The sequence below is a fragment of the Pteropus alecto genome, unplaced genomic scaffold (assembly GCF_000325575.1).
Source record: "Pteropus alecto unplaced genomic scaffold, ASM32557v1 scaffold131, whole genome shotgun sequence".
Taxonomy (NCBI): Eukaryota; Metazoa; Chordata; class Mammalia; order Chiroptera; family Pteropodidae; genus Pteropus; species Pteropus alecto.
In genome coordinates this window covers 19,483,182-19,498,986 of record NW_006434709.1, presented here as the reverse complement: position 1 = coordinate 19,498,986, position 15,805 = coordinate 19,483,182, and the positions used below count along the sequence as shown (strand labels likewise).

General features: G+C 35.5%; 2 protein-coding genes across 5 annotated transcripts in view; one reads left to right on the top strand and one right to left on the bottom strand.

Annotated features, from left to right (window-relative positions):
- PIGF (phosphatidylinositol glycan anchor biosynthesis class F) overlaps window positions 1-6,865 on the bottom strand; it is a 28,666-nt gene extending 21,801 nt beyond the window's left edge. Inside the window, exons 1-5 of one of the 4 annotated variants that reach the window (XM_025045219.1) lie at window positions 6,715-6,805; window positions 6,061-6,177; window positions 4,741-4,989; window positions 4,010-4,101; window positions 2,629-2,745 (exon numbers count right to left, since the gene is read on the bottom strand). In XM_025045219.1, coding sequence (XP_024900987.1) covers window positions 2,629-2,745; window positions 4,010-4,101; window positions 4,741-4,989; window positions 6,061-6,165 — 563 coding nt within the window. In that variant the 5' untranslated portion in view covers window positions 6,166-6,177; window positions 6,715-6,805. Of the gene's footprint in view, window positions 1-2,628; window positions 2,746-4,009; window positions 4,102-4,740; window positions 4,990-6,060; window positions 6,178-6,714 lie in introns of all 4 variants that reach the window. The other 3 variants (XM_025045218.1, XM_025045220.1, XM_006909625.2) reach the window with 3 other exon arrangements.
- A 49-nt stretch (window positions 6,866-6,914) lies between these two features.
- Window positions 6,915-14,563, top strand: CRIPT (CXXC repeat containing interactor of PDZ3 domain). Its single transcript, XM_006909623.3, has 5 exons — window positions 6,915-7,062; window positions 9,071-9,136; window positions 9,867-9,921; window positions 13,237-13,340; window positions 13,654-14,563. The coding sequence occupies exons 1-5, from the start codon at window positions 7,047-7,049 to the stop codon at window positions 13,716-13,718; spliced, it is 306 nt and encodes a 101-aa protein (XP_006909685.1). The 5' UTR covers window positions 6,915-7,046; the 3' UTR covers window positions 13,719-14,563.
- The last annotated feature ends 1,242 nt before the right edge of the window (window positions 14,564-15,805 follow it).

Below are 15,805 nucleotides of genomic sequence, written 5' to 3'. Positions count from 1 at the left end.
GATAGGTCTAAAACAAGATGACAACAGATTTATTCTGCAAGCCTCAGAAGACAAATAACCCAATTAAAAAAGAGCAAAGGATCTGAAAAGATTTCCCCAAGAAAAATATACAATGGCCAATAGGCACATGAAAAGATACTTGACATCATTAGACAGTAGGGAAATGCAAACAGAAACTACAATGAGATAACATTTCATACCCACTAGGATGGTGATAATCAGAAAGTCAGATAAACAACTGTTGGCGAGAATGTAAGAGGACTGGAGCCCTCATACACCGCTGTAGAAATGTAAATGGTGCAGCCACTTTGGAAAACGGTTTTACACTTCCTCAAATGATTAAATATGAAGTTAACATATGACCTAGCAATTACACTTCTAGGCATATATTCAAGAGAAATAAAAACATATGTCCATACAAAAACCTGTACATTAATGTTTATAGTGGCTTAGTCATAATCACAACAGTGGAAACAACCCAGATGTCTATCAATTGATAAACAAAATGTAGTATATATCCACACAAAGGAGTTATTCAGCCATAAAGTGAATGAAGTACAGATACATGCTACAACATAGATGAACTTTGAAAACACTATGCTAAGTGAAAGAAGCCAACTGCAGAAGATAATATATTATTCCATTTTAACGAAAAGTTCAGAATGGGTAAATCTATAGAGACAATAAGTAGATCAGGGTTGCTTAGTGCTAGGAGAGAGGGGACAGGAAGTGATAGCTAAAGGGTATGAAGTTTCCTTTTGAGATGAGTATGTTCTAAAATTGACTGGATTGTTGCACATCTCTGTGAATACACTAAAAATCATTGAATTGTACACTTTAAATAAATAAGTATATGGTATTTGAATTATATTACAATACTGTTTAAAAAACTCATCTCGTACCTACCTCAATTTCTCTCACGTATGAGCCACAACCTCCACATCTGCTCTTAACTTTCAGATTTCTAACAACTCTCCTTTACTACTTCATTATAACCTGCAAGAAGCAACCTTCCCCCATGAACTTTTAAAAACGAATTTAAGGCTTTTCCCAAGGAAAAGTATCATATTTATTATATTTATGTATTTCTTAACTGTTTACACATGTAAAACTGTTCTATCATTTTTATTAAGTTCCTAATGTGTTACTGATGAGGTTTCTGAGTGTTATATCTCAATCCCATCTTTCCCATAAACTCTGTGCTGTGTTTTTTATTGTCCAATTTTGCATAGTGCAGGGATTTTTAGGAATGCATATGCCATATTATAGCAGGACTAACTGTGGAATCAGATGACAATGTCAACCACCAAATACACCATTATAAGAAATAGAATTCAAAGCTGGATAATCACTAATCCAAATCAATAAAGTTTCAACTGGTTTTCACTACTCAAAAATTCGAAACTAAAATGCTAAAAGAAATTAATACCATTTGGGATACTATGGTAACAATGTGGGAAAAAGTTTTCGATGATCACATTTTTGTTTTTTAGAGACTTTATGAATACTAGAAGATGGTTCTGAAGGGGAACAAACAGTATTCATTTTAAAAGGAAAAAGTCAGTAATTTTATGGAGCCTAGCTACCCAGCATGCACCCTCTGCTCTACTTGGGCTGTTCCTTTCCAAATCCCACACCAATATTATGTTCATTTCAGTTTCTATGGATTCATTCATTCCCCTAGATTGGGTGTCGCTCCCTTTCCCTTTACTCTCATCAAATCTCATAGTCCAGATCCAAATCTTTCATAGATCCTCCTCCTGCAGCTCATTCTTCGTGATCTCCTACCTCTCTGAGTTCTACAGTACTTATTCTCTGATTTACACAATTTTAGCTTCATAGTTTGTCCATTTCATTCTTGTTCCTTGAACATACAAGCTCCTCAGGGAGAAAATCATGGCTAACACTTCAGAACCCACATAGAGCTTGCACAACATGAAACACAGAGTAAGAGTTTAAGAGCTTTTGCTGCTAAGTGATAAACAGGACAAAATCATGGGCACCAATAACCTTCTAGTTTTACTAGTTACAACTCAGCTATTTCTGATACAAGGCCTCTCAATTTCAAGGCCTCTCAAGAAGCTAAAATTTTCTTTTAGCTATGCTGACAATATATGTGGCTGCTGAGGAAATAAACCTCTGTAAAACTTGCACTCAGATGTCATATCACAAAAGAAGCTAAATGAGAAATTACAGCTGTTACACCAAACATTTTTAGATTGTAGACCCCAATTCTACATTATAAGATGTATGGAAGCAATTTTATCTGTAGCAATTTTATCGAGGTGACAATTATCCCTGAGGAGTGGTTTTCAAAGCTTTCCTTTGGTAGCAGAAACCTTTTTACGAACCAAAGGCTAAGTGGAATTCTGCTATACAGAAAAAAATGCAGAGCTGATTTCGCTAAAGTAGAGGGAGAAGCCTATAGTTTTGCCTGCTTGGGTCTCCCTCAAGTGCATACCGCCCCTTCCCTATCCCCAGTTCCCAATTGCAGTGGGCCCTAAGGCATCTCCGAGAACCATACAGTGCTGGGAAACACTCATGGAACAATCAGCAAGCTGCCATGAATAGAAAAATACATTAATTTTTAAAACATTTTAAACATCAATATATAACATTAAGACTTACCCATTTCTACTGAAAACTCTTAGCCATGCTTTGATGTTTGGCCCTAACAAACACAAACAAGGTACAGTAGTAAAAGTAGACAAAATAACAGCAAATAAAAATGTTTCCAACACCAACCTAGAAAAAAAAACATTAATTTTTTATAAAGTATTTATTAAAGGAGCACGTATACACACATACATAATTTTTGTGACATCAGTAGATTTAATATAAAAACATTTTCTTATACTTTACTGTGAAAAGCAACGAGTCTTACCAAAATGACTACAAAAAATGCAAGCTATCAAAAAAATCTAGCAAATATCTGGCTCTAATGATAAAGTTCAGAAATGTTAAATACCCTATGCTCATCCTGTCCATTGTAAGAACTGCCCCATTTCTAGATAATTAACTTTCTTCATTACTAGTCTCTGGAACTTTCTCTACAATCAGTGGTTCAACTTCAGCTTATACCAGAGCCACTTAGAAAGCTGGATAAACTAAAGATTGGGAGACCCCACCTCTTGAGTTTCTGACCCAGGCTTGAGAATTTGCATTTTGATAAAATGCCGATGCTGCTGGTTTTAGAATCACACTTCAAGACACTGCTCTAGACTTTCATTCTACTCTAAAATGGGTTAGATAGAAATATCCATTTACCATTACAAAGGTTCTGTGCTCCTTTCTCTAAAACAGAATTACCTGTTAATTTAGTGTGTATATATATATACATACACATGTGGATATACATAACTATGTATAACTATATATAAACTGTATACATAGCTATATTGTGTATACACATAAAAAATATCACTCATTTCACCACGATCATTAATCACTGCTAAAGTTTCCCAAACTCTAATGAACATTATAAGAAATATTCATAAATTTAATTTTCATTAATTTAAAATTGGTCAGTTTTGAACAAGTGTTGAGTTAAATTTTACCTTTAAACTATAAACATTAACTTATTACATACTTAAATACAGGAATCTTGATTTTTCTCAAGAAAACAAACTCTTTAAGTACTTCAGAATCACATTTACTAGGAACTGATATGCTAATTATAACTAACTTATCCGTTATCACTATAGTAAGTTCCCTTAAAGGTTTTGAGGGACATAACATTTATTGGTAAAGTAGAATTTCTCACCCACCTCCTCCCCAAATGCAATTTGGTAACAGAAGGCTAGGTAATAGAAACATTTGATGAATTTAGTTATTCCACTGTTTTATAAGAGAATAACACTGGTAAGGAAGGGAAATGATGTCAGTATCTCTCCATAATCCATTGATCAAACACACCAGTTTTTCTCTAATCACCAACAGTAATAGCCCTTTGTTTAGTAAACATGTGTTTTAAAATATAATTGCCGTAAGGTAGAAATTTCAGACTTACTCTATTAATGGTGCTCCATATAGAACAAAAATTACATGAAAGAAGAAACAAGACATAAGAAAGTAGATACAGCATTTCAAAAACCTGGTTACCTAAAAAAGAAATGAATAATTTAAAGAAATGAATAATTTAAAGACTCAAGAGAATGCCTAAAGGATAGCAATTGCTTCCATTTTATCTATAAACATAACTTATTCCCATGTGTGAAACAGCTGAATGTTCTTTGGACTTGGGTATCCTAAAGTCAGATTACATATCCTGGGCACAGTCAAATGTACAGCCCTCAAAACAGCTTTGTAAAAAAGGCTACCAGGCAAGTATCACCCCCCATATTCCACCCACCCAACCAGCACTAAAGTCAAAAAGCATTTCTGTTTCTATGACATGTATTGAGCTATGTTGTTAATCAGGATTTATGAAAATATTTACCAGTAACAGTCAGCTAGAATACAAGAAAACACAAACACGGCTCTTATTATGTGATGAGACATGAAATATTTGTTATATTATCCACTGAAAGCCTCCTAATTCAATAATTAATATATGGCAAGGATCTATCAAACACTGTGGGCAGTCTTCTAGCAAGCAACGGGCTACTAATTTAAAAAAAAAAATCAGGTTCTCCCTAGTCACTAGTAAATAACCCAATGAGTTCTTGCTTAATGCTTTATATTTCCATTAAAAGAAACACTACCTATATTTAATATCAGTTATCAAGAAATAAGCCTTACCTTGTATGATAATGAACTTCTTTTAGAGGATGCATTTGGTTTCACTACTAAATATAATACTAGATTAACGGCAGTTACAAAAACAGAACAGATGCACAACCACGTCAAGTGTGTTTCCAATATTGAGAAGTTCTCCAAAAAAAAGGATGGAACGAAGATACTTAGAATAATTGAGAATATGCATAAAAGATGGGTATACAGTAGTCTCTTGATATCGGTATCTTTCATGGTGTTTTCTTGAGTAGCTATCTAATGAAAAACAAGAGCATATGCAATAATGACTTTTTCCGTTGTCCTAAATGCTTCAACATCTACAAATAAGTCATGAACAAATGACAATTTTCTATGGGCAATAATGTATTAGTTTCAGAATATAGGAAGATGTATGTGTAAATACACACGTAGACTAATATGGTAGACAGCTCTCAGAGCCGAAAAATGACGAATTTTCTAATTTCTTAAATATTTGTGACTGGTTTCTGCAAAAGGGTCATGTACTAGGACCAATTAAGCGATTTTTTTTTTTTTTTTTTTTTTTTGCCAAAATCAGAGGTGAAAAAACTGCATGGATTAATGACCTACCCCTGTTGGAAATATAACCTATGCATTCTAGAAACCCCATGAATACACTTTGGCTAAATTGTTGGTATTTTTACCATTATAGACCCTTGTCTGACATCACAGTAGTTCATATCTCCTAGCAAATGCCAAGTGACACCAATGCACACTCGAATATTCAAAAGGTGGCCAGCGTAATCAAGAGAGTTCAAAGAATATTATACTAAACTAAGGTATCCCAGTACTCCAGAAATATCAAAATGACAATTTTTGTTACAGGTAACAGATTCCAATTAAAAGTAGAGTATAAATGGAAGGAGAGAAAAAAATTTACTTTCTCTCTGTATATAAAACACATTTTTATATGTAATTTATTTATTTATAAATGACCTAACAGAGAACTTATATATACATATAACTGACTGTTAAATAAAGACCCTATTAATTTAAAATAATAGTCCACATGTTAACCTGTAGTGACTATTCCAGAATATATATATATTTCTACACACACACGGGGGCACTGATGTTGTGCATAACGGCAAGTCCAGGCCATATCCTAACAGCTCTCATTTAATCCACACTCTGAATTTAAAAGGCAAATATTTTACTTAAAAGAAAACAGGCTAAAACAGGTTACGGGACACGTCCAAGCTCGAAAGTGCTAAAGCAATTTCAAACCTAGTCTCTGATATAAATATATACACACTAGGGGTCGAGAAGAGAATGAATGGGAAGAAGGGAGAAGGAAAAGTTTCTCACAGGTCCTATCAGCTGATTGAGAGGCAGGGAGGGGATCCGCAATACATTGCCTCGACATCCCTTCGAAGTTTTTTTCTGGGCCACTCTCAGAATCCCAACTGACATAAGCAGATTCGGCTGTAACATAGTGAGCAGTACCCAAACTGAAATGTTTGCTGAATGAATGAATGAACCAATGAACGAGGCAACAAAGGGACAAAGGAGAATGGGTCAAGTGCCCCTCCTGAGAAACCAGGGCGTTCCCTGGGGTGGGTGGGGGGAGGAGAGAGGCACCGCCCTGGCGTCTGCGGTTTGACCTGGCCAGGTCCGCAAACATTGTGGCGGGAGAAGGCCGTTCTGAACGGCTCCGGAGATTTCGCCGGAATTGTGGGATCTTTACCCGAGCCCCAGAGGGTCGCTCGGAATTCTGCCCAGGCCTCGGCCGGGCAGAGGCAAAGTCAAAAAGTACAGGCGCGAAGACCAGGAAAAAAGGAGATAGACACAGAAAGTCAGAGGGTCGGCCCATCAGGATAGCCCCTGGGTCACGCCAGAAGGGTGGCGCTCGGGCGGGCGCGGGGTCCAGGAGCACAGAGGCTCCCAGCCATTTGGGCACCTGGCGGAGGTTGCTTGCACCCCTCGAGAGGCCCGCGTGCCGGAGCATTCAGCTGAGCTTACCTAGTTCTCCCGCCCGCGGAAGGGAAGAGGAAGCTATTACCTCCCACCATCAGGTGCTCCGCACCGCCCAGATCCTCGCGCAGGCGCACGCCTGTGGGGCGGACACCCAAGGCTGCACAGCCAACCGCAGCAGCGGAGGGGCGGGCAAAGGAAGTAGCCCCGCCTTCCCACTCATTTTATTCTTTCGGCTTTCCAGGTGTAGAATAGGCGGGGCGGAACGCGGAGGGGCCGGAAGTGGATTTTTGTAACCCGGAAGGGGAATCTTTCCCTGGCTTCGTATTAATGTTTTCAAGGCGCCGCCGCTTCTGGGCGTAGGGAAGCGTCTCGGGAGGATGGTGTGCGAAAAATGTGAGTTAAGGGGCCGCATCTGCGGGAGAGGGAGGGTAAGAGAACCTCACTGGAGTTCCCCGGAAACTATTCCCTTTCTTTGTTTTACCTTCGGCCGCAGGTCTCTGGTTCTAGCCCCTGTCCGCCTACCCTTTGACCATTCCTGACCCTCCCCAACGGCTGTGTAGCCCTATGTTTTGCGTTTGGCATGATCTCAATCTTTGCACCTCTTTACTTGTGTTGCTTCCCCACAACCCCGGATCTCATCCCATACAGCTTCTTGACTGGACCCCTCAACTCACAAACCCTCACGATTAGAATGGATCTTAAAAATCAGTCTACATTTGCCAGGTTTAAGCAAATAAAAATACCAACGCCCAGTTAAATTTGAATTTCAAGTAAACAACGAATAATTTTTAGTATAGTATATCCCATACAGTATTTGAGACTTGGTCTTTTTGCTGCTGCTTAGTACTGTAAGTGCTTTGGGACATTCCAGAAGAAGTATTCGTTGTTAATCGGAAATTTAAATTTAATTGGGCATCCCATATTTTATCTAACAACCGTATCTAACCGTATTTTATCTAACAAGTCAGTATCTCATCCAATGAGTTAAGCCTTTTTTCACGAATACCTACAGTATTGAGGCACGGTGGCAGGAGATTCTCACCACCTTCAAATCAGTCTACGTAGATTTCACTGGCTTTTAGAAAAGTCTTTCCTCCCTATAGTTGCCGTCCAGTGATTCTAATGCCAAACCTTGAGATTTCTAGGAGATATCTTATGATTTTTTTTTGACCTCATAAACTGTTTATATGTTTAAAAACAGCTGTCATATTCCCAAGTATTTTTCCTCAGGCTAGACATATCTGGCTCTCCTGTGATAAAGTTTCAAGCCCTCTTATCTTGATTGCTATCAAATTAACAACCCATTTCGTTTATATACCTTGTATAGATAAAAGTTTGAACACACAGACCCCCAAGAGTTTGAATCACAGACCTTAAAAGAATGACCACGGACAAGTTACTTTAATAAATTTTCAGTGTACAGAGAGTAATTTTAGGTTTCTATATTTGGAGCCTGGCATGCATAACCACCCTACACAATGAGACCTCAGTTTATCTTTCCAACTTCATTCTCACTAACCCTTATCTTCTTCACACTTTGGCCAAACCAAACTATGTTGCATGCCATATGTACCCTGAGCTCTCCATGCCATTCTTCAGAATGTGTCCTTTTCCTAGTTTGTCTTCATCCTCTTTCCTCTTCTTTCTCCACAGTCCCATTGTCTCATATGCTTTCTACTGCCTTTCCCACAAAGCTTTCCTGGATTTCCATAACTGAGATTATTTCTTTCTTCATGAAATTTGTCCTAGTATGTTAGCTCTCAATTTATTTTAGATCCTAATTATTATACTTTTTATTTTCTAGCTTATATTTTGGTTGTATGGTTTGTAACTCTTTTTTGGTTTTGAACTCTTTGAAGATCTGTTGAAAGCTGTAGACTCTTACCAGGGTCTATAAAAAAAGGGATCTACAAAAGGTTTGTGTGTAATTTCATATATTTCACATTATCTCCCAAGATGCACCTGTGAAATGCAAGTTAAGGACTTCTGTTAGAGAAATCAGCAAGCTCCTTAAAATTTAGAACTTTATCTAACTCATTGTTTTTTTTTCCCTCTGTATTTTGTACAATGGTATGCCTGGTATAAATGGTTTATAGATGCTCAGTAAATTTTTATGCCATGAATATATTTATCAGCTTTCTTTATCTGATTTGTTTAAAGTATACATGTACAGAGGAAGCTTATTATAAGCCATACTATTATACTACAGATTTTACTAAGAGTCAGTCATCCATTGCTCACAGTTAATATCTTAAGTCTCAGTTCACTAGCCTTGACTTCAGCATTAATAGGCTCTTACTATAATATGACTTGATACCATTGTTAACTGTAGGCACAATGTGGTGAATTTATTAGATGATAAATACTAATTCCCTTTACTTTTACTATCTCGTTATAACAGGTGAAAAGAAACTTGGTACTGTTATCACTCCAGATACATGGAAAGACGGTGCAAGGAATACCACAGGTATTTTTCCTTTTAGAACACAGAAGTTGAATCAGATACTTCCTGTGAATAATGGTTTAGCTTTTACATTGTTTGTAAATTGAAATATGTGTACAAAATATTTTATCTATTAAACATTAAAGAACACTGGATCCCACAACAATTTAATATTTTATTCTATTTAGTCTTCTCGGTTACATCTCAGAGTTCCTATTTTGATAGGCAGGAGATGGCCTAATAATTAAAATAATTTTCAGTGAGTATATCATAGTAATTGATTTGATTCAGCTTAATTACAGTTGGTATTTTATTCCCTCCTCATCTGATTTTTACATTCTTATGCAAATCATTTAAATGTTTTCACCTTCCTAATCATTAAATACAGTGAAAATGTTGTCAAGGGGAAGGAAAAGAAATACTTTCACTGTATTCAAGGTCTATGGCACCAAAGTAGTGGCATCTAGATTTTACAGTACAAAAATTAAATGTAGACTCATTTCTGAAGTCCTACTTTGAGTCTGAGAAATAAATGATTGTGTTTTATCCACATTTTTATTTTTTTCTTAATAAATGTTTTAAGTACTGTTTTAAGACCCTGGCTATTAAGTGAAGATTTTTGAAAATTTTGATAAAGTCTAGTCTATTGGTAGGATATCAAAAAATGAACTTTAAACTAATTGTTAATTGTTATATGTATATATGTGAAATGTGTGGAATTAACTCACTGAAATACATGTATATTTCAATATAGAAAGTGGTGGAAGAAAGCTGAATGAAAATAAAGCTTTGACCTCAAAAAAAGCGAGGTAGGTTTAAGAGCATCTATAAAGCAATGATATATAAAATTACCACTCTTTAATATTACGAGTACTGAAGTGAATTTGGTGTACATCATTCTATTGTGATAAAACATAGAGTTAGGTAGTTCCTAGCATACAAAACCAAGCTATCTGTTACAACCTGCTGGTTTCAACCTGTTCCTCCTCACTGTATCAGTATGTGAAGATATTAGTGCTACTTTATAATTTCACCAGAAATATGACTTTTTTTTTCTAGTTCTTAATTATCTTGCAAATCAGAGGCAACAGGGAAATGTGGAAAGAGTTTTTTTTTGTAAGTTCTGGAGTCAGTTAATATTTTAATTTAGACTCTGTCACTGTCTAGCTCTGTGAGATTACACAAGTTAAACCAGTTTATTAACTTTCTTGAATTTTACTTTTTCATCTGAGAATGGGAGTAAAAATGTCTCCCACCTTAAAAAAAATTATTGACACCATGATTTATTATATTCAGTCTAAAAAATCCCATGAACTCTTCCACCTGCTGCCCCATTTTCTTGTTTCCCTTTAGCAAAAGTTTTCAAAAACCTAATTTAAATACTTTCTCAATGTCCTTAGGTTCCATTCTCTCCTTCAGCCTCTCCAGTCAGGCTTTCATCCCCACCACACCCCTGGAACTGCTCTTATCAAGATCATACATGACCTCTAAAACTGATGGCCACTTCTCTATTCTTACCTCACTTAACTTTTTGACAACTTTTTTTTTTTGCAACCCTTTAGTCTTTTGGCTCTGATACACAACACTCACTGACTATTCCTTCTCAACTACAACTTTTTTTTTTTTTTTGCGACCCTTTAGTCTTTTGGCTCTGATACACGACACTCACTGACTATTCCTTCTCAATCAAGTGCCTCTTGCCTTAATCCTAGACTTTTATAAATTTATAATTTCTCCTCCAGTGACTTTAGTCCAATGGCTTTAAGTTTAAACTGTATGTTAATGACTCCCAAATATGTATTCCCCAGTGCTGACTTCTCTGAGCTCCAGACATATCTGCAGCTGCCTACATGACTTATTCAATTGGATGTCTAACAGGCAACCTCTTTCCTTCAGTATTCTTGTCTTTGCACCACTGTCCAGTCCAGTTGTGTAAGCTTAAAAGCTAGAATTCCTAACTGGTTCCCTCCTCACCTTCACTTCCCACACCTCCCAGCAGATGGCTCTACCACCAAAATATAACCTGAATCCATTTGCTTCTGTGTGTCTCGCTGCTATTACCGTATTCCAAACCACAGTTATTTCTTACTCAGACACTTTAGTAACTTTCTATTTCCCTGTTTCCCCTCTAGTTCCCTATGGTTAAGTCTTATAGTAACCAGAGTAGTCCTTTAAAGGGCATGTAACTCTTTTGCTGAAAATTCTTCATTTGTTTTGTTGTTGTTTTTGTTGTTTTACATTGAATAAAATCCACGCCCCCAACTATATTCTTACAAGGTCCTCCATGATCTGGTCTCTCCCACCTCTCTGACTTCTTTTGTACCAACTCCCGCATCAGCTATGCCAAGCCCATTGGAAGAGGTTTGTGCTTGCTTTTCCCTCTTTCTAGAGCTTACCCCGCAGATCTTACATACCTGGCTCCTTGTTACTTTGGTCTCAGTGGAAATGTCACTTCCTCAGAGAGGGTCCCTAATCAGCTTTAATATATCTTCCCTCCTTTGCCTCATGTCTGCCACAATATCCTGTTTGAATTTTCTCTACAACACCTATTACTCTCTGAAAAGTATGTTTGTTTCATTACTTAGTGTCTGTCATCTCTCACTAGAATGTCAGCTTGATGAGGGCAAAGGCTTTGTCAAGTTCATCTTTGGTATTTAGATCAGGAATAGACACATAGTAGGCACTTAGTATATATTTGCTGAATAAATAAATACCTGTTTCATGACTTCATTCAAAGGATTAGAAATAAAAATAAAACTTTTACTATATATAGTACTTGGCACATAAAATAGCACAATAGACTTCATCTTTTAAGTGACGAGCAGCGTCATACTATGTATTGTTATTGCTGACTGGCTTATTGATGTCTTCTAAGACCATTCAGTTATTATTGACTAAGTTGTTATTTTTATAGGTTGTACAATTTTAGGTTCTTGTAGTTTCTTTATGCTCCCAAACTTATTCTGATATTTTTAAAAAGGAGCTATTACTTTTGGGTTCTCTAAATAGTTCACTTTGGAAACTGACTACTGTATTGCATTGAATCTAAGATACCATCATTTATAAGATACATCATTACTTTAAGAAAGAAAAATCTCTGCCAATTAATTGTTTAATATCTTCAGAGATTTTAAATGTACATCTTAGAATGATAAAATATGGTTTTAAAAGAAGGTAACCTTCAGACATACAGGTCCAAACAAACTGAGCTTATTGTAAAGAAGAATAGCGCCTGTCCTCTTCCGGGGAGTAAAGTGACATTCTCTTGGGTTTGGAAAGATTAACCTTTGAAAATGAGCTGTTTTACTGTACTCCAAGAGAAGAAACTGTTGCTATTCAGTATATGAGTATTGTTAGAAAGTTATTGGAGAAAGTATTTCCTCTAAAGTTATTTTGCACTTCATTCACTATAAGGCGGCATTTTTATTTAGTAGGAACCCTTTTATCCAAAGAAATTGGATAAATTAATTGAAGATGTCAGTTAAATTAGGCAATCATTAAAAAAACCTTACAGCTTATTTTAAAGCACGTATATGTACGTGGATTCGTCAGTCACTTCCTATTGAGACAAAGCCTTTTGTGTATGAATTCTACATCATTCCCTTCACATAAATCATAACTAGAATATATATTTCCAATATCTTTAAAATACAACATGAACTGACAGATGCAAAGTACCAAATCTTCCCGCTTATGATTTTTTCCCAATTTTTAACAGTTGTCTTACCCATACCTAAATCAATGGCAGTTTTAATGATTCACACTTACCTAGTCATCCTAAAGCATTTACTTAGTTTTTAATAGAATCGGTCATTCTTTTCGCACTGATATTTCATCAGTTTTCTTAATTATATTACACAAATAGAGTGACAAATAAAGCTGATGTAAAAGGTTTGGGATTAAGGACAGCTCACTCTTTATAAGCATACAGCTTACGTGGAAGAGGTAGAAGTGCATAGGCATTTTAGAGAGTAGCCAGCTGAAAGAGTGCTATGCCTATCAATTGTAGAGTTTGATAGAAAGAATGAAAAACATGAATTAATCTCATTTGTTGCATAAGTGAGGTTTTTAAGAGTGTTGCTATTATATTATACACTTTATTTTTTTTTAAAAAACCCCTCTAGATTTGATCCATATGGAAAGAATAAGTTCTCCACTTGCAGAATTTGTAAAAGTTCTGTGCACCAACCAGGTTCTCATTATTGCCAGGGCTGTGCCTACAAAAAGGGTAAGTTTAATACCATTTTTCTATTCATATCAAACCTGTTTCATTTGGTACCGATTTGAATAATATAGAAAAAGGAGTAGCCTTTCGTAAATCCTATTGTAGTCAAAAGCTCTTTTTTTCTAAGGCAAAATAGAACTTGTTCATCATTAAAAGTGTATATTTCCTTTTTCTCTTTTCTGAGACTGTTAAATTATGTTTTTTTTGCTTCAGGATTGACTTTAATTAATCAAACTGTCAGTTGGTATTAGATATTTGATTGGTATTATTAGTTGGTATTATAATTTGATTGCTCACATGTTTTCTTTTGTTTTAGGCATCTGTGCAATGTGTGGAAAAAAGGTTTTGGATACCAAAAACTACAAGCAAACGTCTGTCTAGATGTATTGATGAAGTTTCTGGCTTTCTGTATGATTTTGCTTTCTGCTTTAAATTCTCACAGCATATTATAGATGTTCAAGTTACAAAATAACGTTTTAAGACAATTAAGTTTAAACCAGGAAAGTTGACTGATATTCATTCTTTTACTATCAAGAAGTTCTGAATAACAACAGTAATTACTTTCCTGCTTCATGTTATTTTCCTTACGAGCATCTTATTGATGTGGCAAATTTAACAAAAAAGAATATTTTCTCAGTTCTGTATGCACTTTTTATTTAACATTATTCATATAATTCTTATTCTCTCTCTACTTTATTTATACGTATTGCAAAAATGAGAAGGAGATTATTGATATTTGCTCAGAACTTGGCATCCAGACATAATTCCTCCTTTCTTCCCTTGTTGGTTGCATAATTCTTAAGGTCAGCAGTTCCTTTATTAATTGCAGCTTCACAAGGTATTTAAATATCTGAGACCATTATTGTTGAATGGTTCCTTAGTAATTAACCAGGACCCAAATCAAACACAAGTTGTATTTATGGTTTTTGAAAATTTGTTCTCGAAGCCAAAGTGCTAATACCTTTTATATGAGAACAAAGACACAAGGGACACCACATATATGTCCAAATAAACACAACACTGGATTTCAGGAAAAGACATGTTCCGTTACTTTGAGTTCACACCATCATGAAAGGAGAACAGTGTTTATCCATGTGTAATGGAAACAAATCACCACACTTTGGGAAAGCTCTTTGAAGCAGAAACCAAACTTCTTTTACCTCCTTTCTCCCCGCTACCTTCCTCCCCCTCAAAAAAAAATAAAATAAAATAGAACAAAACAAGCATTTTGGTTCTTAAAATATATTTTTTTTTCTTTGAGGTTTCAAAGATTTTTCTTAATGCTGCCTTCAGAGGTTCAGGACTTCTGCTTTGGAAACCTGCAGCCTACTAGGGGAGATCAAAAAAGTATTCCATGAGCCTCAGTACCGTGTGTATAAATACTTACCACTATAAAATGTGTAGAATAGTTAACATGAGGATGTACATAGCATAGATATGCATTTTTATTTTAAAATTATTATGGAAAGTAAACTTTTAACTCTTTAATATATAAGGTTTGTTTAAATAGCGTTTCTAGGATACGTTGCTATTCTTATCCAGAAAGATCACAGGGATAATGTAAAATACAATAAATAATAGCTGTGAAGGCAGGAAGTATCTTCCCATGCTTTAATCAATTTGGGATTTTTAGTTAACACAAGAGACTCATGGTGGGACCTGGTTAGAGAGTGGCCCAGATCCATTAAAAGTTGGGTTGGTCGACTTTGGGGAAGGAACGTTTCTGTTATTTACTGGAACGTGGACTTCTGCAACTCACATTTTATATTTGTGCCTTAAATAGCCACCTTCCATATATGATTTGGTGGCCAGACTCAGGTTCTCCTATGACGATTTTGGTTAGTATTAAACCTCAGAACAGAATATAAGTTTTATAAGTCTTCATGTTGTTGAAATAATAATATGACTGCCATACATTGAATAGAAGTTATTAAATGAGAAGGAAAGTCCCAAAACAAAACGAAAATATTTTTTAATAAGAAGGCCTAAAAACAGAAACTGTAACATTAAATAAAATGACATAACTAAGGCCAAACATAGTTTTTATCAAAGTAAATGTAAAAGTGATGAAATAAGGTATTTTTTAAAATCTCAGACTATTTAAATATATAAAAAACAAATAACATTCTTCAGTACATTCATTAGAATATGTAGCCATCAAAAAAATAGAAGAATTACATGTATGTACAGAAGTTTGGGTATACCTATAGAAACAATCGAAAGCTATCAGTATTTTTTTTTTTTTCCTGTGGAATGGGATTGAGGGTTGAGAAAAGGTACTTAACACTTCATAACCCCCATGCCAACCACCTCATGTTTTTTAGCTTCTAATTCCCTTACCTGAGTACTAATAATTTTAGTACCCTAGAAATATACATTTACATGCACATATATCTATTTTGAGAATTTTAAGTAGAAATACATATATTGTTCCACAGTTTGACTTCTTTTTTAATGTTTGTCACATT